This window comes from Megalopta genalis, chromosome 2 (assembly GCF_051020955.1).
Source record: "Megalopta genalis isolate 19385.01 chromosome 2, iyMegGena1_principal, whole genome shotgun sequence".
In the NCBI taxonomy this organism is placed as follows: Eukaryota; Metazoa; Arthropoda; class Insecta; order Hymenoptera; family Halictidae; genus Megalopta; species Megalopta genalis.
This window is the reverse complement of record NC_135014.1, coordinates 13,686,308-13,711,919: the sequence shown is the minus strand read 5'-3', so window position 1 is coordinate 13,711,919 and position 25,612 is coordinate 13,686,308. Positions and strand designations below refer to the sequence as shown.

General features: G+C 37.8%; 6 protein-coding genes and 1 long non-coding RNA gene across 9 annotated transcripts; 3 read left to right on the top strand and 4 right to left on the bottom strand.

The window, feature by feature from the left end:
- Positions 1–628: 628 nt before the first annotated feature.
- Positions 629–2,108, top strand: Prosalpha4 (proteasome alpha4 subunit). Its single transcript, XM_033468327.2, has 6 exons — positions 629–822; positions 992–1,118; positions 1,187–1,300; positions 1,369–1,502; positions 1,573–1,755; positions 1,834–2,108. Exons 1-6 carry the CDS (start codon positions 721–723, stop codon positions 1,921–1,923), a joined length of 750 nt encoding a protein of 249 aa, XP_033324218.1. The 5' UTR covers positions 629–720; the 3' UTR covers positions 1,924–2,108.
- A 148-nt stretch (positions 2,109–2,256) lies between these two features.
- EMC5 (ER membrane protein complex subunit 5) lies at positions 2,257–2,827 on the bottom strand. The gene is made up of 3 exons (XM_033468328.2): positions 2,668–2,827; positions 2,538–2,590; positions 2,257–2,465 (listed from the first exon to the last, which is right to left on the bottom strand). The coding sequence occupies exons 1-3, from the start codon at positions 2,747–2,749 to the stop codon at positions 2,280–2,282; spliced, it is 321 nt and encodes a 106-aa protein (XP_033324219.1). The 5' UTR covers positions 2,750–2,827; the 3' UTR covers positions 2,257–2,279.
- A 380-nt stretch (positions 2,828–3,207) lies between these two features.
- Prp38 (pre-mRNA processing factor 38) lies at positions 3,208–4,736 on the top strand. Its single transcript, XM_033468181.2, has 3 exons — positions 3,208–3,524; positions 3,731–4,098; positions 4,163–4,736. Exons 1-3 carry the CDS (start codon positions 3,361–3,363, stop codon positions 4,534–4,536), a joined length of 906 nt encoding a protein of 301 aa, XP_033324072.1. The 5' UTR covers positions 3,208–3,360; the 3' UTR covers positions 4,537–4,736.
- A 25-nt stretch (positions 4,737–4,761) lies between these two features.
- On the bottom strand, positions 4,762–7,710 carry Mon1 (vacuolar fusion protein MON1 homolog). The gene is made up of 7 exons (XM_033468180.2): positions 7,296–7,710; positions 6,751–7,073; positions 6,439–6,682; positions 6,085–6,369; positions 5,829–6,019; positions 5,654–5,756; positions 4,762–5,582 (listed from the first exon to the last, which is right to left on the bottom strand). The coding sequence occupies exons 1-7, from the start codon at positions 7,566–7,568 to the stop codon at positions 5,442–5,444; spliced, it is 1,560 nt and encodes a 519-aa protein (XP_033324071.1). The 5' UTR covers positions 7,569–7,710; the 3' UTR covers positions 4,762–5,441.
- Positions 7,711–8,108: 398 nt separating this feature from the next.
- LOC117219218 (uncharacterized) lies at positions 8,109–19,947 on the bottom strand. Of its 3 annotated transcripts, XM_033468177.2 has the most exons (9): positions 18,029–18,154; positions 15,468–15,678; positions 12,707–12,843; positions 12,499–12,623; positions 11,902–12,041; positions 10,959–11,170; positions 10,454–10,685; positions 9,188–9,444; positions 8,109–9,098 (listed from the first exon to the last, which is right to left on the bottom strand). In XM_033468177.2, the coding sequence occupies exons 1-9, from the start codon at positions 18,137–18,139 to the stop codon at positions 8,868–8,870; spliced, it is 1,656 nt and encodes a 551-aa protein (XP_033324068.2). In that variant the 5' UTR covers positions 18,140–18,154; the 3' UTR covers positions 8,109–8,867. The 3 variants fall into 3 exon arrangements, with proteins under 3 accessions (XP_033324068.2, XP_033324069.2, XP_033324070.2); XM_033468178.2 differs by lacking the exons at positions 15,468–15,678; positions 18,029–18,154 and adding an exon at positions 19,787–19,947; XM_033468179.2 differs by lacking the exons at positions 10,454–10,685; positions 10,959–11,170 and adding an exon at positions 11,496–11,522.
- A 1,640-nt stretch (positions 19,948–21,587) lies between these two features.
- RpA-70 (replication protein A 70) lies at positions 21,588–25,120 on the top strand. The gene is made up of 12 exons (XM_033468187.2): positions 21,588–21,746; positions 21,810–21,857; positions 21,926–22,122; positions 22,891–23,042; positions 23,128–23,215; positions 23,299–23,461; positions 23,526–23,730; positions 23,802–23,914; positions 23,977–24,378; positions 24,441–24,524; positions 24,587–24,781; positions 24,865–25,120. The coding sequence occupies exons 1-12, from the start codon at positions 21,717–21,719 to the stop codon at positions 24,976–24,978; spliced, it is 1,791 nt and encodes a 596-aa protein (XP_033324078.2). The 5' UTR covers positions 21,588–21,716; the 3' UTR covers positions 24,979–25,120.
- Positions 23,732–24,126, bottom strand: LOC117219227 (uncharacterized). Its single transcript, XR_004489976.2, has 2 exons — positions 23,988–24,126; positions 23,732–23,869 (listed from the first exon to the last, which is right to left on the bottom strand). It is a non-coding gene; the product is annotated as an uncharacterized LOC117219227 (long non-coding RNA).
- Positions 25,121–25,612: the final 492 nt, after the last annotated feature.

The following is a 25,612-nucleotide window of genomic DNA, read 5'->3' as shown; positions in this document are numbered from 1 at the left end:
CGTCGCTGTTGTAGTTGTATACAAAAATAAAAAAGAAAAATTAGAATCAAGCTGCCTGGTATGCGCTTTTGACAAAAATTTAACATATTACAGCTATTGGTACGCATCTTTTGCAATTTTTTTAGCATTTACAATTTTTTCCGAATTTTCAACTGAAAATCCAAGTGGTAAAAATTGCACACCAGAAAAAAAAATGCAAATTTTTTGTATAGAAATTGAAAGGGCTTTTACGGTATCAATTAGCAATATATCATCGTAATAGTGATCGCGGAATATTTTCAAATTTTTCGCTTACGCGAACCATTGTTGAGAGAAATAAATACTGATTTTATCGACGTTTTTCCCCGTGAAATGCAACATGTGCTCTGAAACTATTTTTCGTTTTTGTTTTTTCGTTCCATGAAGATATTACGTGGACATTAAACGTTTGTCTACGACGCATCGAACGTTAACAATATCAATACCGAACGTTAACTTGTGACGAAATTATGCAACCCTTGTTTCATTTTTTCCAATAAACGAGTAATAAAGAAAAGTCAAGTCATCCAATCTTTGAAACAGCGTTAGAAAACAGATTCATACAAGACGCGTCGTGTTACCCTCTACCGGCAACAAGTAGAATCTCGCCGTGCAGATGAATGAGTACAATTCGCTTTGAAAACGGTCAAGTCATTTCGTGTGTTTAATAGATTCGTGTGCTCTTTCGCTAAAGTTGAAACGATGACAACCAGGTACGACAGGGCCATAACGGTATTTTCGCCCGATGGACATTTGCTCCAGGTGGAATATGCTCAAGAAGCTGTCAGGAAAGGTTCTACAGCGGTACGTCGATATATGTAGCTTAACCTCTCTTCGTGTTTGCGGTAAACCTTGTAGAAACTCATTCTGTATTTCCAGCATCGAATACGCCGGTCTCTTCTCTGTAAATTTGGTCGGTGAACACTCTCGTTTCATCGCTTTGCCTTCAACGATTTCGTTTCGTATATTTTAGGTTGGTGTTCGCGGCAACGACGTTGTAGTTTTAGGCGTTGAAAAGAAGTCCGTGGCGAAGCTGCAAGAAGAACGCACAGTCCGTAAAATATGTCTTCTAGATGAACACGTTGTGATGGCATTTGCAGGTTCGATTTAATATTCTTACCTCTGCAATATTTGTTTACCAAAAGCTACACAGTGCTTTCGCTTGCAGGTTTAACCGCCGATGCGAGAGTCTTAATAAATCGTGCGCAAATCGAATGTCAGAGCTATAGATTAACCGTAGAAGATCCTGTTACTCTAGAGTACATAACTAGATATATAGCAGGTAAATCAACATAATGCGTGCATTCTATTGCTCGTGGATAAACCGATAACTATACATATTGTTTTCAGGATTAAAACAAAAGTATACTCAAAGCAATGGTAGAAGACCTTTCGGAATATCGTGTCTCTTAGCTGGATTCGATTATGACGGAGTCCCCCACTTGTACCAAACAGAGCCCTCTGGCATTTACTACGAGTGGAAGGTACATCCCTTGGTACAATTTTTCAAAATTATAAAAGCGATCGAAACATATGATTTGTTTCTTTACTTAGGCAAACGCTACGGGTAGAAATGCTAAAACGGTTCATGAATTTCTACAAAAATATTACACACCGGAAGAAGTGGCAACAGAGAAAGGTTCTATAAAGTTAGCTATCAGAGCTTTATTGGAGGTAGTACAATCTGGGCAAAAAAATCTAGAAATTGCTGTGATGCGACGCGGTCAACCATTACAGGTATAAAATTTGCAGTACGATTGGATGATGATTTGCCTAAAAATGTATTATTTATTGTTAATGTATTTACCGTTATAGATGCTAGATTCCGACATTATCGAAAAATATGTTACCGAAATTGAGAAGGAGAAGGAGGCAGAGGCTGAGAAGAAGAAGCAGAAAAAGTGATGTCTCTGTATAGAGTTAAGCTTTTGCTATTCATTCGTTGTTTCATATAAAATAAATATACAGTGCATAGCTAAAAATTGGAACAAAAATATCAACATTCTTTTTTTATTTATATTTTATAGCTGTGTCCATAAAAAGTATGTATACATTCGTGTATATTTTTAAATACAGAATAAGAAATTGAAGCCGTGTTCTACAGCATCTTGATTGTTTTTCATCGTTAAAACTATAAAATATTGTTTGACATATGTGGTGGTTACAGTGTGAAAAAATATTTCTAGAATTCTTGTTATGATTTTTAGTAAACCGCAATAAAGCTACATTTTGTACAAATTAATTTAATACAGATACGTTTATTACATATACTCCGAGTACAAGTATCTACCACGATGGTTAAACACCTGGAATGATGGAAGGTTCCGTAGAGTTTCCCAAGACTTATTTTCCAAGTCGACTACCGCTCGAATTTCTTTGAAATCGCCGGCAATGTACATAATACCGTACATAACCATAAATAAGCTGACAATACCTTGTATTAAGATCTAGAATACATATATATAATGTTATTAATCATGTATTTTATAGATTAAATTTAATAATTGTTCAATACTTACATCAATTGGTAAAGTAGTAAACTCTTGTTCCGTTATTCGTAAGTAAGAACGATCTGCAAGAATACCACAGTTAACCTAACACATTATACATTCGAATAGCTGAAATATTAAATACACGAATGATGCATACGTTGTGCAGCCGAATAAGCAGCATGCAGTATCGACAATATACCAATAAATGTTATAAATTTATGCACTGTTGTGGCAGGCATCGTATTTATTATGACACCTCACAAATTTCTAGCAAAAACAATCATCTGCTCGATACATCGACTTTCTATGATCGATAGTTCATAATTCTATACAGTTCAACTGACTGCAGCGCTGCAATATTCCAGTGGTAAAACGTTAAAATCTCGAAGATCCATTCCAATTTCAAATGCTTTATGTCATGTTATATGCGAGGCTCTAAATGTCCTGATACATACAACATTTTTGTCTTACAATTTTTCAAAATATTAACATGATCTACAATTGTTTATACTTTCCTCGATTCTATAAAACTATTAAAAAACATAGGAACAAAAGATATATCTCTAGGTAATACCATTTCTGCAACGAAATCTGTACTGCTAGATATCAACTTACTGAATCCATGAAGTCACGTGACTACTCTAGCCCTTCATAGCTGAGGCATCATTCTAGATTCAATTACTGTAAAATGGTATCGATTATGTCTACAAAAATGAGAAATTAATTATTTGTTACGTACCTGACAAAGATTACTTAAAAATGAAGGTTCGCCGTCATAGATGGCACCGCTGTTGTGCAAATCGTGGATGTAACTTTCAAATGTATAACTTTAACCTCAAAGTTTCGAATAATGGCCAATCGCACTGTAAAAGATGCAAAATCAATTCGAGGTACAAATCCACAATATTTAGTTGAGAAAATCATCAGATCTCGAGTGTATGATTCAAAATATTGGAAAGAAGAATGCTTTGCCTTAACCGCAGAGCTTTTAGTCGACAAAGCTATGGAGTTAAGGTTAGTTAACATTTTCCTTAGAAGTGTTTCCTTAAACATATTTCCTTTTAAGTTTATTTTTCTGAAATGCTTATTGCTTTATTTATATCCACTTTTCTAACACCTTCGTTTCATAAATAATTCGACCTGTAGTTATAATTTGTTAACAATTTGATGCATAACCAATGTATACGATGTAAACAAACATTTTGTATGGATTATTTTAGGTTTATAGGTGGTGTGTTCGGTGGAAATGTGAAACCAACACCGTTCCTATGCCTCATATTAAAAATGCTGCAAATACAACCTGAAAAGGATATTATAGTTGAATTTATAAAGAATGAGGAGTTCAAGTATGTTCGTGCATTAGGAGCCTTATATATGAGATTAACAGGATCATCTCTAGATTGTTATAAATATCTAGAGCCACTATTTAATGACAATAGAAAACTTAGAAAGCAGAATAAACAAGGTAAATTTGAGCTGATTCATATGGACGAGTTCATAGATGAACTTCTAAGAGAAGAGAGAAGTTGTGATGTTATTTTACCAAGGATACAGAAGAGACATGTACTAGAAGAGAATAATGAATTAGGTATGGTTTCATGTACTAACATTTCTGCTATATAGTTGTTTAATAATTAATATATTCCCTACAGAGGCAAAGGTGTCTGCATTAGAAGATGACATGGATGAAGGAATAGAGACATCAGAGGACGAAGATATTCCTCCTGTTAAAGAAGACACACGAAAGAGAACAGATGATCACGAACGAGAAAGAGACAGACATAGAGACAGAGACAAGAGGCACTCGCGATCGGATAAAAAGTCTGATAGAGAGAAACAGCGGTCAAGAAGCAGAGACAGAGATAGAGATAGACGAGAACGGAAACGGAGTAAATCACCGAAAGGTCATTCATCCTCGCACAAAGATAAGGACAGAGATAAAGACCGACATAGAAGAGATGACAGGGACAGAGATAGAGACAGAGATCGGGATCGACGACGAGATCGCGACAGAGCTCGACATTGACTGCCAACGTCGAAGGATTTTTTTTATCAGATGTAACAATCGAACTGCAGAATTTTATGCATTCATATAATAAACAACAACTGGACTTTCAATAGAATTTGATAGTCCCGCGTTACTTTATAGTTCCGTAAGTTAATGTCTACAAAATAAATTTGTATAAAAATACGCAACCGACTAATAAAAATCGTTTTTAATGACAAGGCGAATAAAAAATTCCGAATGGTATAAGTCTTGAATCCGTTTATGATGTGTACAACACTTCGGTCACAATTAACAGCAGTGTGTAACATTTACAGGGAATAGTTTCATATTAAAATTATAGTACTCATCGATAGAAACGCTACATAGTAGCATACCCGTACAATACGCGTTCCAAGTAACAATATTTGTTCTTCATAAAATTACGCTATTAGTTCATTCTAGAATCTTTTTTTTCGATAAACTTACATCGTAAATATTATTTACAAAAGAATAGAGAATATTTATCATTGCGATTGTTGATAAAGGTTACTATATTAAGGACATTCGTAAACGACATAAAAAGATTCTTTTCAGAATAGATCCGTTCTCAACGAAGCAATGACAAATTTTCTCAAGCACCATGTAATAAAATAAAGTTGATAATGTCATAGCCTGTCTATAAATGTAATGTATACAATTACACGCGTAGTATCTTCAAATATATACATTTCCACATTGTACTGAATCTCGCAGTACTTTTATAAAAGAAATAATGAGCAAAATTATAGTGTCGATATATGAGAAAGAAAACAACGTGAATGCATCGCCCACTTACGATGCAGTTTGCTTCGCTATTATTCGTGGTACTCCATTTAGCAGCTAAACCGTTATAAAACAGTGTACTGCGTTTTTAAACTTTATCCATTCGACCAATAATCTTTTTCTTAAAACGTTGGGGGATTTAAAATAAATAATCTCTCTTCTTCTTTCTTGATCCACTTTACTAATTTACTTGCCGCTTCAATAGCATCAGCTTTGGTTACTAACGGTTCAAACGTAACATACAATTCAAAACCCAGTGTTACCTGGAACGTGTATTTAATATTAGACTGATATATAAATTGGGAAATCCCAAAGTTAATTATATTCAACTTACCCATGCTAGCATAGTCTCTTTATCTAATTGTTGGAATATAAATTTCAGCGGTCGATTTGGAGCGTATAATCTATGGTGCAAACACTGATAAAGACCCAGCAATCTGTGGAAAAAATGTTGCAATTGTGGAATTACTGTTATTTCATGAATCTCATTTTTATTAATATAAATGTACCGCTCTATTTCTTCATCCGTTGTATACGGAGCTTGAAAACCAGGACTCCAAAACTGAGCTGTACTTTTACATTTGTATAAAACGTGCCGCATCTCTGGCAATCCAATGTCAGCCGTTGTAATCGGTGGTTTGTTCATGGATTCGTTAATTGCTTCCAGACAATTTGTCCGTCTCAATTTTTCTACGATTTTCTAGAAAGAAAATTATTCAGCAAAATGTTTTTGGAAATCTCAATGAAAATTCTATGTTAAATCACCTGTTTTGCCTCGGACAGTACAAAGAACACGTCTCGGTCGACAGTGAGTAATAGCAGACATGCTTGACAGTCCTCGGCCAAATATGACACATGTCCATGCATATAACCATTGGCATCAAACTTTGGCAGACATATCGGTGTCCAGCTCTCGGCTGTTTTAAGCGACTCTGAACTGTCGACCAAATTCTGTATTATATGCAAGTCCACTGGGTGTAAAAAGAATTTGTTCATTCTGACTAACGTTACCAGTTGATTATTAGCTAGAAGTATTGCAAACACTAAATTCTGGAAAGTGTGACTTGTTAGTACAACCATTAAAGGAAATCAAAATTTGATCTTAGATATCTAGTATACCTTGATCTTTCCACAAGTCTGGATGATTGTTTGAGCAATGGAACTTCGCATAGAAGGAAGTAGGGGTAAACATTTAATAGCTCCTAGGAAAAATGCTGGTTCTCTATCCATGAAGTTTAATAGATGATCTATCAGTCTTTCGCTACCAGATAACAATCTTCTCAAATCAAAATTCCTACGTTGCTCATATACTTTAGTTAATTGTGACTGTGTCAACATAGAGACTATTTGATTGTACACATATCTGAAATGAAAGTAGATATGTTAATGTGCAACAAAAAATAAATCAGTGTTTCGAGAGTGTATACGTACGTTAATTGCAATGTAAGTTGTGGTACACTTTCGAGTGTTTTAGAGACTGAAACTAGTATTAGTGGACCTTTAACTACGAACACAAAATTAGTATCTCCTGCATGTACAGATCTAATCATATCGCTGTCTGCTTGGACGAATGAAACAAGAGCCTGCATAACGCCCATCACTGTGACTAGTTTATCCTCAGAACTGTATCTAGAGTATATAGGTTTTCCAGCCTGGCTTAAAATAAATATATGTTTCCTTTGAGCCAGCCATGTTTTGCAACGTAAGGGATCGGAATCTAAACTACTCTGACCTATTCGATGGGTGACACCCTCCTGAAACAAAATGAAGGTAAGCACCTACTGATATTGAGTGGGTGTCACACCGAAAGATAATGTGACCCCAACTTGAGTAAAACAAATAATAATTCTTATAACAATCAAAAGTTGTCAATAGGCTTGCATGCTAAACAAGAAAGACCACCAACATTTTTATTGAATCGATTGGATTGATATTTAATTAAAAGTGATTCTTCTGAAAGAGGTTATAAAACCTACTAATTCGGAATCATCAAGAGAAGGTGTTTTTTGAAGATCTCGCGAATTCGCTACTGTGGGTGTTGTCGGAATGTCTTGCGCGTCTTCCTGGATCTCGGAGATGGTGCTCGTTGTGCTTTCTTTCATTTGTCTATCGTCGATGCTACTACTAATCTCTTGCTCATACTCCTCGAAACTGTCGGTGGTAACAAGCATTGTTTCCGTAGAAGCACCAGGCTCGATGCCGGGATCCCCAATTTCATCGTCGATAGTAGCAGGCTCTTTGTCCGCCATAATATCCAATTAAACACTTCGCACCTGCCACTATTTCAAAACTTCCTCTTCCAGTTGACATTGAACAGCTAATCGTGACGGTTCAGCCGCCATTGTTAAGGTCTGGCTTATTTCAGCTTACATATGTATATTGGAACATGGAACGCAAGAGCAAACCTACAGCCAGTCTGACCACTCATAAACGCCCCCGCAAAAAAATTACGTTCACTATGATTCTGTAAATAGAAAATTTATCCATAACGGCTTGCAAATCTTGATTCTTTATTAAATAAATAAACGACATTTAAATATTATTCCTCTAGCTCTAATAATTTCAAATATTCCTGTAATTTTCATCTTTTTAGTAGTTTTTACTATATGTAAAAAGTTCAAATACCCGAAAAATGATTTTCGTTATCCTTTTCCACAAAAGATACTTTCAATAGTTAAATCTCTCATATTAAACTGTGAGGGTCAACAAGATTAGACGGGTTTTAGGTGGTATATTAAAATCTGCACGACAAGTAGGAGAATACCTTTTAAGAGATTAAGACCATCGAATAATTTATAATATTTATTGTTTCATAACAATATAGAATCCAAAAATAACTTCAAGAAAGCGAAGAGTGTTGTGCGTTAAAAAACTATGTGGCTGTCGAATATACGTTCTAGCGATGCTCTCGTACGAACAAGGAACGAGTCAAAGGTAACGAAGATTCAAACGGCACAAAACTGGAGTTAACAACAAGTAATCTGCATACATAGCGGATCTACATACATCGCCAGTTTGATTTGCGCGTTCTACATCGTAATTTCAAGTGCGGAAGTGGACACATGTTGCGTATTTCGACTGGTCGATGAATTCATTCACAACTAGACTAGTTTGCACACATATAAGCTTCATGATCCACTAATACATTCCACTTCTCAATAAAGAATATTGACTGTCATTAAGAGATTCTCTGATTCAAAGAAACTGTGTCATTGTAAATATTTTTTACAAATTAATGGTGTATCGCTTCAACATTTGTTATAATATTTCAAAAAATAGATCCATAAAAAAATTACAATAAAATCATAAATAATGTATCATCAATTTTTGATTCTACTACAAAAATGTATTCATTAAATTGATTCTTCTTAATATTATTCTTTTTTTATTATTAAATCGATCTTATTATATATAACACAAACTGATTCTCCTTTTAATGTTGAACATAGCTTTGGAAAACAAAATTATTGTTGAAACAATGGTTAAAATTCATCGACGAGTCGGTGCAGCCTGTAATTCTGTTTTGTCTCAGCGCGATCACTGCTCGATTACTGTGAAACCAAAATCTCGTAATCGGGAAAGGCGACTTCGGTACCACCGAATGGGATATAGCAGACGCTATGGGACGGTTGCACCTTGCCAACTGTCAAAGTGCCTTCGTGTTGCACGCGGCCGATGAAGAGGGGTTCCCCATCCTCAGTTTCGCCACCAGGAATTGAATTGGGAGGAATGTTGTTTCCACTGGTTGAAACCCATGTAGGCCTGCAGCCACAGAGAACCTGCAACAATTTTTTTAAATGTACAGGTGTGCAGAGCTGGTTGCAGTCGTGCAAAGGATATCATAATAAAAGCATGTATTATTAATTACCTGGTACTCAGACTTTCCATGCTCTTCACCACCCCATGCAACGTAGCAAACAGAGTGGCTAGGTTTAACTTTGCCGGGCAGAAGAGCTCCCTCGTGGAAGGCTCTGCCTACAAACAGGACCTCGTCGTCCTTTCCACCTTCGACAGCATCTCCAGGCACCATGCCACCTGTCGAGTCACACCAGCATTCTCCGAACTTACCGCCTACCTCCTCCAAACCTTGCACCGGTGGAGGCGGGGCAGATGGGCTCGTTGCATCTGGAAACAGGTGCATTGGAACATTAACCGGTTGCGTCCAAAACACGCAGGAATGGATCAGTAGTGCAACACAAACAACGAAAGAAAAGGAAAATATTTTATCCTTCTTCTAGCTTCATGTAATTTTTTGAATCTTATAGCTTTTAAATGATCCTCTTAATATTTGGGTTTCACCACCGATTTCATTGGAGCAGCATACATACATGCTATGAAAAAAATTGCAATCGATGAAAAGGAGCATTGATGTATTAATTATCGTCGCACTGACAATATTAAAGCGATGATACATGAGTAAAACATAAGTCATAGTCAGTAAAACATAAACATTCTAACCGCTTTCTTTTTAATCTTCTCATTACTGATAGGACATCGTGTCGCGCATTACATGGAAACAAGCGAAAGTTCTGCAGGGGATAACGATAAGATCTCGGTATACTTGGTGCAGTATATACTAGTGTTAGAAAAGCATGATTGAACGTGCAGTTAGTATAGTCACGGACATAATCACTTCAAACTCAATCGAGCATTCAAACCATCTCCTGAAATCATTCTCTGCAGCCATTTATTAATGTTTCCAAGAATATATTTCCATACAAGATGCTCGAATCTGCACCGCCACTCAAGCGAGAACAATTGCTGTTGCTCAATGATCCCGAGTTCCGCCGATGCGTGCAAGGAATAGCAAAGCGTACAAACAACATTTTGATTCAACGGAAAGATAATCTGAATCTCGAAGATAGAATTACATTTGAATTAGTCAAATCCTTTGAGAGAAACAGTTCTGAATTTGTACGATATTGCCTTGGTAAAAGACTTCAAGTGACCTCCCGAAAGTACCAGCCACCCCCGTTACCCGTTACCCGACGAACCTGAACGCCTTTCACCGAGGCAACACTGTACTCATTCTTCAATTTCCAAGAAATCGAGGCCAAGAAGCTTTTCACATGTTCGCAGCGATGTTAAAAAAATTCGTTTCTCGACGAAAAAAAATACTTTCGTGACAAATTACTTTTGGCATCGGGAGCCGGAAATCTGACAGCACGAAGTTGCCATTTTCCGGTCGCGCCCCAACCGGTGCGTACGCCCACGTAGCTGATGCCGATCGGCTTAGGATCCCGCCATTCCATGATCACGGGACCGCTTAGATTCTCAGCCCTGACTCTGATCAAGCCGTCGAGCCAAGTAATCGCGAACTTCTTCGACTGGCTCTCGTTCATCAGGTATGGCGTGTCTACGCGCACCTGTCCGTGCAGAATCAGCCGTTTAGGGCGGACCAATGGACACGCGAACGAAGGGTTCCTTCGACTCTTCCTTGTTGCGACGGGCACACCTGTCCAATTAGCTTTTTCGGCTCTTCGCTACGTTGTACTAACCCATCACTTGATTTCTTATCTTCCAGCGATGGGTTAGAACTGCTCGCATACATTTTGTTCTTTTCTTGAACGATCAAGGAATGTTACCGACCCAAAAGTAAAAGTCGAAGGAACGATATTGTTTCAAGTTCGACGGCAAACCTTGTCGGGCTGTTTACGATCGTATCTGATGACCGACGCCATGTTCTCCCAACCCCCAAGCAAGATTTCATACATAGGGGACGATTCGCCCCTTTTGTTGGTCAAGGCAATGTGAGCGTTACTCTTGGCCTTCACGTCCAGGAGGACAGCCCCGCTTCTCACATTACGAAATTGGTAGACTAATTTATTCCCCGTTGACAGCGTGCCGTGTCCTTATGGAAAGGAAAGAAAATGGCGCATGATTCCCACCCCGCAATATAATGTAACTGTTTTATTGTCTTATTCCTGATCTCTTTTTCTTGGCCACTGATCTTAATCTTATCCACTGTTCGTGTACAAGTGCGAGCGTCTAATTGACAAACGTGATTGATACTTTGCTTCGTGTGCACGGGTCTAAATCAAAAGTCTAATTGAACAATAAAAAGGCAGGGGGCGGAACGTGCTAGCACCAAATCAAACATACTCGAGCAGAAAAGCTAGATCTTTCTAGGGGATGCAACTACGTTTTTCGCTCAGGCTCCTGTATACAATACGTACAACGATCGTGATCACCGACACAGATGGCTGTGCGGACGAAGGCGTATTAGTAGAGATCCATCCCGACATCCGATTAAGTACCAGGAACAAGATCGTGTTAATAAATAGTGAAAGATACTTAAATATCTGGTTGAAAAAACATATTACGCTGCGGTATATCTACTATAATCGTATATACACTATTTGCAAAGATAATTATTTCTATATCATCCAAAGCAACGTAATAATATACTTTACAGTTTTTACCGTAATATCAAGCTTCTAAATATCGATTTTCAATTACAGGAAATACTTGCTTTAAGAAACTCATCTAAATAAACTGTAGAGGTAGAAGAGGAAGCAACTCTAGTGAAAACCTACTAAACCCTGAGACAGTGTCGAAAATAAGATCCACAGGACATTGTACCTTCGACCATCCATTCGCCGGAGGCACCCCAACCAGTGCACACTCCGAAGTAACCGATTCCGAACGGGTCTGGATCGGTATACGTGAGGAATGCACTCGGTTCGCCTTCCTTGCCCACGGAGATAGCACCATCGCCCCATCTGGAACAATTATCGTGTGAGTAATCATTCTGGTAACTACCAAGATCGCTTAATACTATCTAGCATCGAACCGATCATCTTCATTTCCCACGAAATACAATTTTTAAACGAAAGCCTGGCTACTTCGACTTCTTATTACCCTTTTTTTTGCTTAGGCAGTTATTTATCGAATACATTTCTTCTCTCTGGCTCTTGTAATTACATCATTGTAATATTTTCTTCCCAGTCACGTCTATGGATACATACATAACTTCGTTTCTATAACATTTTATTGCGCGATCTTGATCAATTGGACTTCCGAGAGTCTCGATTACAGAAAGATAGTGCCCTGCCTTGGAGACTTGAATGCGTGGTGAACCACGACCGACCGTTGGAGGCCGACCTTAGAGCATCCGAACTGTCCACGCCTCTCGCTCTAGAAGCTATCGATATCAATGTTTATTAATGTACGGCTCACCTGATCCAAAAACCGCGGAATTCGTCAGGACTTAATATACCAGGTGTCTCGGCTTCCGCGGCTTCGGGTTTCGCTCTATTCTTGCGAATCACGGATTTGCCGTTGCTCCATCCGCCGATGAAAACCTGATACGTTAATATTACACCATTGTTATTGTTGTCGTTGTTATTATCATCGCGTTCTATTGGAACATTGTCGTCTTGTTTACCTCGTACATGGGTTCTCCCTCCTCGGGGCCGGTGGTGAGAGCAACGTGGGCGTCGTTCGCTGCCTTTACCCGGAACTGAACCTGCCCGGTAGCGACGGGGTAGAATTTGTATTCCAATTTGTCCTCGGTGGAGAGTGCTGCCGATACAAAATTACAATGTTAATCGATGTCACTGAACGAAATTACCGCTCGTTAACATTTTTACAGCTGGACTTTGACTATTTCTCCTTGGTCGGTATAAGTGGTCTTTAACATTCCGGTCGTTATGACGCCAGCAAATAATAGCGGAGGAAGTCAGCTGGGGAATATTCAGTCGCTACGAAGAGACTGTGGAGAATTTGAAGAAAATTTCAAACGGCAGGGAAGACGAGTCGTCTTTGAAGCGAATTTTTTACCTGAAATCCCATCGATTTCAAAGGAGAATTCTGGACACAAAATATCCCTGACAGATGCAAGCCAAACGCCCTAGCTCAAGTTCTCGATGTCTGAAAAGCTACTTGGATCGATCCTCGCGGCCATGTGTACCTTCATCATCGGACTCGAAGCCGATCGAACGTAGCCGTGTGCTCTGCTAAAGCGAAGTTACGTAACTATTGCTTTCAATATTACATCATCACGCTCCAGTCTTTTATAATATTAACAACGACGCTGAAAGTTAAGTACAAGATTGTAGTGACTGTAACGTCGAACAATTCGACATACTCTAAATTTATAAACCTTTATGTATTCTACGTTCATTTATTCCAATTCTAGTATTAATGTATTTCTCTGCTGGAAAGGGGATGAATTTATTATCGATTGCACAACATCCTACAAGAAAAAGCTTAAGTTTGAAAAAGTCAAGAACGCATAAAATCCATAATTTGATTATGACGAATGGTTTTCTTCAGCGCATGCATTCAGCCAGGGGTGGTAACGACCACCCTTGAGCACAATAAGGTCAATTTACCAGGAGAAACGAGCAAACAGGACGATTTTTATTCGACGAAAGTGGGGCAACGTTTTTCCAACGAACATACCAGACGTCTGGACGCCGGTCTGATGATACAGCGAACGAAAGTAGGACAATGCAGGACTCGCATCGATCAATATCCCGGTGGCCGCAATAATTACGCGTCTAGATCACGTCTCGCGCGATTAGAAATCTTCGCCGATGATCTCGACACAGTCGATAAACGTCTGCGAGCCTAACGGACTTGGAGCTCGAAGGACGAGAGAGCCAGGATGATGACTTCATACTCGATTACCAACACTGCGGACCTTCGTGCAGAATAAAAGTTATCCGCGCCTATTGCGAAACGTGGAAATAATAATTGAGATGCAATTTCTTTCCATTAATCCATTCGCTATTTGCATTGTTAAAAAGTTTCAATAAAAGCGAAATGCGGATTTTATATATTTATAAGAGCACCGTGTAGGTGGAACAGAAAACGGTGGCAAGATTATTAGACTTTAAGAATGCTGTTATATTATTGGGTTGGCAACTAAGTAATTGCCGATTTCAGTTATAGATGCCTCTCACTCCCATTTTTATGATATCCGTAAATGTTATGTACTATAAAATTATTATTATGTTATTTTTTATTATCCGTGAATGTTAGCAACTGGACAAATTGAATGCAGCGGTCAAATATAGACCTGATCTCGCGCCATCGGATTACCACTTATTTCGATCCCTGGACAATTCCCTTCGTGGTAAAACTTTTAACGACGACGACGCTGTAAAATCTCACTTAACTCAGTTTTTGGCCAAAAAGGATCAGACTTTCTACGAGCGTGGAATTTTCAAGTTGTCGGAGAGATGGCAAAAGGTCATCGAACAAAAAATGGAAAATACATTACAGATTAAACTTCGTCCCAAGTAAAAAAAATTTTTTATTTCATTGAACAAATCGGCAATCACTTAGTTGCCAACCCAATATTTTCAACCTATTTGACACGTTGAGAAAGAACAAGCTACTATTTTACTTTGGTTCGTTGCAACCGAGGTTGAGAATTTTCATTTTTCATAAAGATCCGCAATCGAATTATCACGCTCTACGATTAGTGTGCTGTGTAATATGTCTTTATACGGCAACGTGCATAAAAACACAAATTAACCATTTACAGTTTTAAAGTTTATCATTTTTATCGCAAAGCCCGTGATTAATTTAGAGATTCATGAATGGGGAGCAAAATCAATGAAAACGCCGACTGTAGCGAAATAGGAAACCGTGGAATTAGTTACAAGTTCACCATCTCGACGTTCCTATTTCTAGTCCGCGAACAATTTACGGTCTCGAGCTGATTGTCTTCAATTAAACAGGCGGGTTTCCTTCGACGAAAATGGAATGCCGGCGTCGACGTCGCTGTCGACGAGTCAGATGCCCCGTCTTCTCTTTCCTTTTGCGTTCGAGCAGAAACGCCGGCTGCAAACGATTTCGTGCGACCATAAATTCTAGTTGCTCGCGACGCGACGCATCGAATCAACGGCGCTCCCTAAATACTAGGACTCCGATTGGTAAATATCCGTTTTTACGATTAAACGTTCCAGCGGTAAACGTTGGCACGATAAACTTTTTATGGCATTGTCGCGGGACGAAGTCGCATAATGCACGTGTGGTCGACGATGTTTACTGACAAAAAAAAAAGAGAAAAAAACAACGGTAGTCAATTTTATTTAGAAAAATTCTCACAAAAAAAGACCAAGGTATTTAAAAGAGTTTCGAACTACGAAAGAACGTGCTCTCTTTCGACAATTCCTTGCAGCATAAATATTTACCTGAGGGATCGAACAGAGATCGCAGATGACGTCCCACGTCCGTGAAGATGAAAATCAACGCCAGTATGGCAAACTTCAGTAAAAAGTTCTTTGGTAACACGTAACGATAAAAGTCCGATAGGCTACGATCGCGGGAGCCCATTATAATGATTATCACAATTATCGTACAGAGTTGTATTCGTGGCCGCAGAATATTCTCAGCTTCGCGTATCTGGTAATATCGGGTACATAAATAAAACTAAGCTTCCAACATTCGCGAAAAGCTTATATCTAATCGACTGTTTCACACGCGTGAACACTTATGCGAACGAACTTGTTCGTTTCTCGGTGCATCGAGTACGATAGTTTATGGTCGCCTTGTTTCACTGTTCAAACGAAAATTAACAACTTCAACTGCTTCGCCGATCAAACATTTTGCGCGTCGTGCGATCGTCGCACTTCACTGCATCGTAACGGTTTATGTAAACGTAAATATTGCGGCAGTAAATATCATATCGATCGCGTCCTAAGTTACGTCATTGTATCGTAATTTTTCCATTTTCGAACGAACCAACTGTTTTTAAAGTTCACTCGTTTGGCACGGGATCGCACCACGGCCGAACGCGTTCACCGGTCCCGAATAAAAAATTGATCGAGACGGTCGGTGATCGATGGAACGATCGTCCGAAAGGTTGTTTTCGCGTGTACTAGCCATCGAGGCGGCTACCAACCGATGCTCCAAAGACCACGTTTTGCGGAACGAACGCAACGCTTATAAATAGTGACTTGTGTCACGGAGGCCGTGTTCCCGTTGCTGACATCACCGTATCGTCAAGAAATCGCCGATAATTTGGGGGTCACCGTATTTCTTTTTTAAACCGTCGTTGCAGATTCTTTCGCGGAATTCGTATTCTTCCGCATACCTTCGTTAAGGTATTTGCCCCTTTAGCCGTAAACGCGACACCAAAGTGGCGTCGTCGGAGAATACGGTATTAATATCTATGTGCATAGGTATCGATACATATTTACCGAGTCATTTAAGTCACTACGCATGACTTAGAAGAACTAGAAGAACTCAGGCTTACAAGAACGAAAATTTTACTAGACAATGTAATTGTTAGCTTAAATTACTCGTCGACGAACAACGAATTTCAGAATTTTTTTTAAGTACTTTCTCAAGTAGCGATGGCTTGGAGGAGAACTCGCAAGTTCATATTAGATATTTCGAGGGACCATTTTGGATGCTTTCACTTGACCAACAAGAGATGCTAAAATCAGCTCAGCCTCGTTTAACGACGTGACTCGTGATCCTGAATCAAATTGCCAGTTTCAACGAGCAAGGGTCATAAGTTCCACCACCGGCGATCCCCATAACTCGCGTCGCTATAAATAACTCGTGTGTTGTCCATGAATATTCCCACGTGCGTAGAAATCGCAGACCCAATGCCGATAACAGAATTAAAGATAATAGAAAGTCCCGTTGGACGAGGTCGGAAACATCATCGAGCTGATATCATTGCTACTTCGATGCCGATTACTTCACATTACAAGTACGCCAATGATTCGAACTGATCGATGCGACGACGAACTTTCACAGCGAGATTGTTCCGGTCACAGAAATTCGCCGCGCTGATAACGTATGAAAGAACATTATTAAAAGTTCATTATCTTGACATTATATCGACATCGATCGGTACATTATATTAGGGTGTCCCATAAGTTCTTTCCTTTTTTTCTGATGCGAAATGATTACATTTCTTTTTTTTTAAATCCCGCTGTTCCCTAATTTTTGCAAACGCCGGATTCGAGTTTCGCACAGCAGGCGATCGCGTTGCCTAATTCACGGGCACGACCACGTCGAATCTTCGCGTGTGTCTAATTACGCGAGCTTAAGCAAGTTCGCGCCGTTCCCGTGCTGTCCGAGTCGCTCTTCCTATTCCATTAACGGTAATTTCCGGCCCCGGTGCTGCAAAGATGGCAACCCAGATCGCAATCGGCCGCAGAATGTTAATATCCCGGCGAACCGATTAAACCATAGAGCCTGTATCGCGCGAGGCGTGTTACAATTAACATAACAATGCGAAAATTAGTGTCATTGAGTCAATTTCCCATTGCGCAAGATCGGCCGGGCTTGTGTCGTTGCTGCTAACGTAATTCGTTAACCGGTATGTACCTCGAGGAATTAATCTGAATTCGTTTCCGTTGCCACCGACTTCTCTAATTTCGTGATTTCGCGTCACTCGAAAATTACTGGCCAAGCGTTACGAATAACATCGTGACGAACGCAGCAACAGGTACCTTTCGAATATTCAACACGCCGTTCCGTGCAATAACCAATCGAACAAATTGCACGTGTCATCAGTTAATGAGGTTGGTTTGTCGGTTACGAGAAGTACGGCTAGAGCTAGACGCTCCACCTTCGAAGTTTTAGCGCCTATCCTCTCTGTCACTGACCTCGCATAGCAACTGTGTTCCTTTTGCTAGCTATAGCGTCCGTCCAACGAGACGAGACAGCAAACGAGGCGACCGTTAAGCCACGCGCGATTGTAGGCACTCGAAAATATAATGAAACAATAAGCTACTTCGAAAATCGTGTGCCGACCCTGTTCGACACGTGCGTCGTCACCTGCAGCTGTCTTATCTACTGTTTCGTCTCGTTGGACGGACGGAAACGTGACGGTCAGCGCGGCCATGAACGGCCGCTGAAATAACAGCCGAAGACAGATCGATTTGTAATTTTGTACTATTTAATGCCGTTTGTATTTTTTCTCATTCGCGATCCACACCGCGTATCTGGTTTTCCGAAGATCGTTATAAACATATTCGACCTTCAGCTTCCGCGGTCAAGACATGTTACACGAAAATAAATAGGTTTCTGTCACCTACGATACGCTCGACTAATAATAAGTATACTAGAACCTGTTTCTCGGATGTAGACGACCGAACGATATCGTGTTGCAAGTCTACGGTAACAAGAGAGCGTCTTTTCCAAGTAAAACAACACAAAATAAATACTAAAAAAGAGACAGAGAAGATACTCGAGGAATTAGATGGTAAATATGAGGCATGAATAGTATGAATAGCTATGAATAGTAAATAAATCGCGAGGAACGTGAGATTCGCATAATCGAAGCCGGGATTCCAAGAGAATTGTTAGCGATAACAATCTCTAATTGAGAAATAATTGTGTCTCGTCGAGACGATGCTACGTCGTGGTAAATAGCAGCGACGGAACTAAACGTGCTTTGTGATCGCGAAAATGCACCGCAACATTTTCGAATTCTAGGTTAATTGATGACGTTCTATGGCCTCGTGAAATCGTATCGCGAGAGTAAAGAAAGCCGGCCGGCTTGTCAAACCGGCCGCGCCCGTCGCTATATTTAGCTGAACACTAGGAAGAAGGCTGAGGAAGCATTATTTAATTTATTATTATTATGGTCCTACGTTTCATCTCGCAAGATCGATACAATAATCTATCGGTGCAATATACACCCGCCGAGACGCTATCGATCATCTACAGATTCGATACTACTTAATCGCATTAAAATAATAATAATAATAATAATAATAATAATTGCATTAAAATGTCTTATATCTTTGAAAATAATTTAAATAGAAATTAATGTTCGATACGCATGCTACCGACGGCAGAAATCACAGGATTCAAGAGAGTGGAGAAATGCTATAATACGTGAGTCAGATCTGGATCGGAAGAAACTGGTGCGAAATAATAGAGAACTCCGGTAATTCAAGGATCACGCTTCGGTAACCTTTACAAGAAGCAACTGGCACGCTGGAATTCAATAGAATATCGAATCCGCCAGATAAATATAGACAAGCACCAAGAGTCACGCGAAGAATTTCTCGGTTGTGCTTCACTTCCTCCGAAAATACTATGTGTTCTCATCTATTAGAGTGGTACTATGACGAACGCCTATTTGTGGGATGATAGTCACTTATTATATTAAAGCGTTCACCGAAATCACAAGTACTCGGGAATTGACGACCACCGTTTTACATATGTAACGTTCAAATAAGGTAAACCGGTAGATGTGTCAGGAACAACGCAATTGGTCTCCACGTTAGGTGAAGTGTAATATTGTAAGATATTTTATTAAGTCGTCGTTAAAACAAATAAAACAACGTGATCAGGATCTTTTTACGTGGAGCAATCATGTCAGAAATATAGTTCGGGGTAACGTTAGATTGTCGGTGGATGTTGTAAGTTTCGGTGCCGGAACGCCAGCAATAATCGTAATCATTTTTATTGTAGAATATTGATGTCAATATTATAACATTCAGAAAACAATGATGACCACTATAAGTAAAAATGTACTCACAGATCGCCATGCTGTCTTTCTTTGAAAACAATAAACGAAATCTTTGACACAAAAGAGAATCAATACGAACTCTCCGAAGACTGAACTCGTACTGCACTATGCCGCGTCGTTTTGACGCTCCATGAAGGTGATCAGGCCGCGCATGCGCGTCGGCCTACGCAACGCCGGTAATTTGCAAGCGATAATTAAACTACGAAGATTATATATACGAATAGAATGAGTCAGAAATTATGCAAATTCGTCTTTGTTTTGTTGAAACGCTGAAAAAACGGAACCATTTGCAATACATACATATGTCCACACGAAAACATATTAATTGTCGAATAAATCTGTAATTAGCAAACGATTACTAACGTGATACTTATGACCGCGGTTAAATAGTTTCAAAGTAACCAGTGAATAGTTTCAAAATAACCGGTGAATAGTTCACGTATGATGCGTTGGAATATAACGGGTCTTTCAATCATCTTATTGACGTCTAAAGAATTAGTATAAGTCTCTTATATGTATGTCAATAATATAAACTGTGTTATAATTAATATTTAAGTACTGTGCTACGGCAAATAATTAATGCACGTATTATACTACTTAATACCTAAATATAGCAACAACTAATCGGTTCAGTTGTGCTTCTCAATTAGGTTCGAAATATTAATGATGTCATTGTTATAGACAGTCATCGAATCAGAAGACCTACGTGTATACCACAGTTCCTGGTAACAACTTAATGTCAAGTAAACACGATTACTTTTATACGAATTCGTAATCATATGCAATAATTTTAATTGAGTCAGTCGTAGCAATATTTTACTCATCGGTAGAGTTCATTTCATGTATTCAGAGTTTAGGTGACCTCGTTAAACAATAACACGTTACTGCGTAATGACAATTTGAATGTGAGTCACTCCCAATACGTAGGCGCCACGGAATCTATAATAGATTATGTTACTATGTAAGATTATACACGGAATTGTTTGAAACGTGGTATCATATATCTTGACAGCAAGTCACGGTTATTGATAAAAACAACAATTTATAAAAGGTTCAATATCTGTATTACAGTTTTTTACGAAATTAAAAGGCTACTCGTCAATTTCTTAAATTGTTTAAAATATGTGATGAATTCGTGTGTACGTAATTTACTTTCATAAAAGATCACAATTATTAATTTCAAATTTGATTTTCGATGCGAGATTATCGACTTATGGTAACATAGGCTTCTATCAGAACCATTGACAAATATTTAAAAAACAAATGTATAGTTAAAAATGTTTTATTTGATCTGAAATCTGTTAGGAAACCTTGAAATTTCATTTACGATTTGTAATGCAAATTACAATTGGCATGTAAAAATTGATTAGGCTATGTTAACATATCGTTGACCAGCAATTTTACAACGTTTGTTTAACATCTTGTCTAACCCCTATTATGAATTTAAACTTCGAAAGAGACTCTATTAACGATATTTAATTTCTGGTATTATTTTCGTCTTCAATATATTTACTTAAAACATACAAAATAATAAAGACATTTTGGCGCCAATAAAAGTGGCGGGAAACAATGTCTTGGCTGTCACTGGTGCCCATCAGGAAAGCCAACCTAATAAAACCATTTTATAAGTGTCTGATATCAAAATCTAATTGTAATCTCTTATTTATTTTTGCTTATAAAAGTTAATTTTCAGATGATGCTATTATTTCCTACGAAACTGTTTTTAGAATTTATCTACAGTAGCACCTTCGAAGAAAATATACGTAATAAATGTGACAAACTTTTCGAATAACGTGTTAACTCTCTTATTCGAAATACATACTCTATGACTATAGCATCGAATGCATTCAACGTTCTACGTCTCAATTAAACCATTTTGATTTAAGGAAGCATTGTTATCTATCGTGTAAAGCTTAAAAGTTATTTATCGTTATTGAAAATGTATCCGCTTACCGAGGGATCAATAGATGTAAGTACAATAGAATTTTATATTCTTAATGATTTATTTGACTTATTCTATATTTGCTTCTAGAAAATCATGAACGGCATTGATGTTGACAAGCCGGTATTACAAATATTGGTAAGTATTTTATACTTAGACATTATATTTTAAATATATATTACTATTAATGTTTTCATCATTTACAGGGAAACAAAAAACTGGCAAGCTCAAGTAGTGGAGAACGTTATAGACTACTTGTATCCGATGGAAAAAGAATAAATTCGTTCACAATGTTGGCCACACAGTTAAATTCAATGATCACAGATAACATATTAACGGAATTTTCCATTTGTCAAATAAATAGATATGCGATAAGTATGGTGAACAATGCAGGAAAACAAAAGTACATAATATTTATTTTGTATGCAACGGCTCATAATTTATCATACTGTTGGCGATGCTTTTTATTATATACAAAGTATCAAATGCAGTAAATTCTCTCTAACCGATACTCAGATTGTGCATGAAAATGGACAATTTGGGAAAAGCAGATACGATTATTCAAGTCTCATGATTCGTTTTTATAGTCAGATGATTGTCAACAACTATAAAAACGAGCCACACCACTCAAATAATCGTATCCCATCTTCCCAAATTGTCGATTTTTGCGTACGATTTGAGTGTCAATTAGGAAGAATTTACTGTAGTTGGAATTAATTTGTAGATTTTTAATATATTATATAATATAATATATATAATATCATCAAGGTACCGAAATTAGATGTAGTCATTAACACATTTGCCATGTGTGCAACCATAAAACTTTCTGTTCAGGCTGCACGTATCACTGGTGGTACACGCTGATATGTTTGTAGAATGCACTAAAAACATATGTTCTATAACAATTTTAAGACTGAAGATTATATTTCCACCAAAGTAATGAAACATTATGAAAAATGCAGTATAATGCAGTAATAATTAATTATTACATATGATATTTCAATCTTTTGTCAAAACAACAAATGGCCTGAATAAAAAGTCGTGCATAAATGGCTCTGCACGGAACATGTTAATTAAAAAATGTATACACATATGAGGAGACATTGTACTTATTTGATATAATTATGAAGGCAACAAAAATCTAATTTGATGTACATGTATCCCAATTTAGACGTGTGATGGTGATATTAAATATAGAAGTAAAAGTTCCTGGTGAAGAGGTTGGTCAAAAAATTGGAAACCCAACTAATGCTGAATCCGAAGGTGATTCTAAACAAGCACCATCTACACAGCCTGCAAAATCTCCACCTCGACAATGGAATGGTAGTAGTCAGTTAATAATATTACTTATGTATATAGTTTTCATGGATAGAGAGAATAATTTAAAGTCTAATTGTTGCTACAATAGATTTTATGCAAAAACAAAGTACACCTCAAGCTTCTGCCAATAACGTAACAACAACTCCGATTGTTGCATTGAGTCCTTATCAAAATAGGCAAGTAGAGAGAGAGAGAGAGTATATAATCTACTTTTACTTCACCACTACACTATTAGAGCATTCTAAAAAGTATTTCATAGATGGGTAATAAAAGCACGAGTTATCAGCAAATCCAATATTAGAACATGGAGCAACTCGCGCGGCGAAGGAAAATTGTTTTCCATGGATCTGGTTGATGAGAGTGGAGAAATTAGATGTACAGCGTTCAGAGATCAATGCGACAAATTTTATGATATGCTCGAGGTATAATTCTTGCTATTGTCGTTGTGCACATTCTTCAAATTGTAACACGAAACATGCATTACAGGTTGGCAAAGTGTATTATCTTTCTAGAGCAACTTTGAAATCAGCAAACAAGCAATTCAACAATCTGAAAAACGATTACGAAATGACTCTAACTGGAGATACAGAAATCATTCCATGTCATGACGCTGGAAATGATATTCCTTCTCTTCAGTTTAACTTTTCACTAATATCTGATATAGAAACGAAAGAGAAGAATGATATACTAGGTACTTTGAATACTCGTTTAATCATGATTGATTAGGGTGTATTACTTATATTACATGGTAATATATTACAGATATTTTGGGAGTTGCTAAGTCCTGTAGCGAGGTCCAAACATTGACAGCACGAACCACGGGTAAAGAACTAAAGAAAAGAGATATTAATCTTGTTGATGAAAGCAATACAATGGTAAGATTTATTTAATTAACAAAGGCAAAGTAAACATTTGGTAAAGTTTTATAAATCTTTAGGTCTGCCTTACATTGTGGGATTTACAAGCCGAGAACTTTGACGGGTCTATGAATCCGGTATTGGCAATCAAAGGAGCACGAGTTGGTGAATTCAATGGCGGAAAAAATCTGTCCGCTATAAGTTCTACAGTGATCCAAATTGATCCAGATATTCCAGCAGCACATAAATTACGTGGTTGGTTCAACACGGTTGGACGCAACGAAGAAGTAAAATCAATATCTAGAACACTTGGTAGTGGTGCTAGTAGTCAGAGTAGTTCATGGATAACAATCCGTGAAGCCAAGGATTCGGAAACGGGAGTTAAGAATATGGAAATATTCACAGTGAAGGCGATGGTGAATATGATTCGTGTAGAAAATGCTATTTACAAATCATGTCCTATTGAAGGCTGTAAGAAGAAGGTAATTCATCTTCATTTTATAACATAGAGAGATCTAGTTATTGAGCAAATTACATATTACAGCTGATCGATCAAGCTAACGATATGTACAGATGCGAGAAATGTGGCAAAGATTACCCTAATTACAAATATCGTTTACTGGCTGGCGTAAGTATGAACATACATATTCTTTAATAATCAAGATATTCATAAGTGTTTAATTGATTTAGATAAATTTGGCCGACTGGACAGACCATCAATGGATTACAGCATTTAGCGATGAAGCAGAAAAGATATTAAATGGCACAGCTCAGGAACTTGGAGAATTATATGAGAATGATAACAGTACATTCCTCGAAAAAATTGGTGATGCAACGTTTAAGACTTTCGTATTTAAACTTAAAGCGAAACTAGAAGTATTCAGTGTAAGTTTATTTATAGAAATTGTAAAAATACATAATATGTAATCATAAGAAGATTTCAAATGTAGACGAATTTTTATTTGCAGGATGAACAGAGAATGAAAGTAACTTGTTTGGATGTGACTCCGATAGATTACGTACAGTACAACAGTCATTTAATAACTCAATTGAACGAACTACTTGGTATCGAAAAGTTTTGAACTTCATTTCTAGTTACCTTATATGTATTAAAAAAAAGAAAAACGTATTTTCTTATATCATTAATTTCTTGTATATTTAATAGAGTTAAGTGTATTTTCTTTTGTAAATGAAAAAAAGCAAGACTATTTCATTTGTCTATTATGCTGTAGTTACATTTATTTGCCTCAGTAATTTTTTAATTTAGCAAGTCGGTATCTAGCCATACAGATTTCGTTACAGAAATGGTATTACCTAAAGCTATATAGATGTTTGATAATAACTCTGTCTCGAGCTCGCTAAGCTGGACAGTTCACAACCCCAAATCTCGGGCCACAAAGTGCGTAAGATCGGGATGGTGATAGGGGCTATAGGTATTTTCCTACGTGCGACGATGTGGAGTATATAATTAGGCATTTGTATGGTTACGGAGTCTCTTCGTTTTACGTGCGTACTCCACACTAGTATTCTGAGGCCTAGCCTCGTGAAGACACCGACAGTATGTACTAGGAACATTTGTCGATGGTTCCATCTGGTATTTATCAAACAGCTACACATCTCTGAGTAATATCATTTCTGTAACGAAATCTATACGGCCAGATACCAACCTGAAAATGTAAAGTCACGTGACTACCCTAGCCGCTTAATTTCTTAACA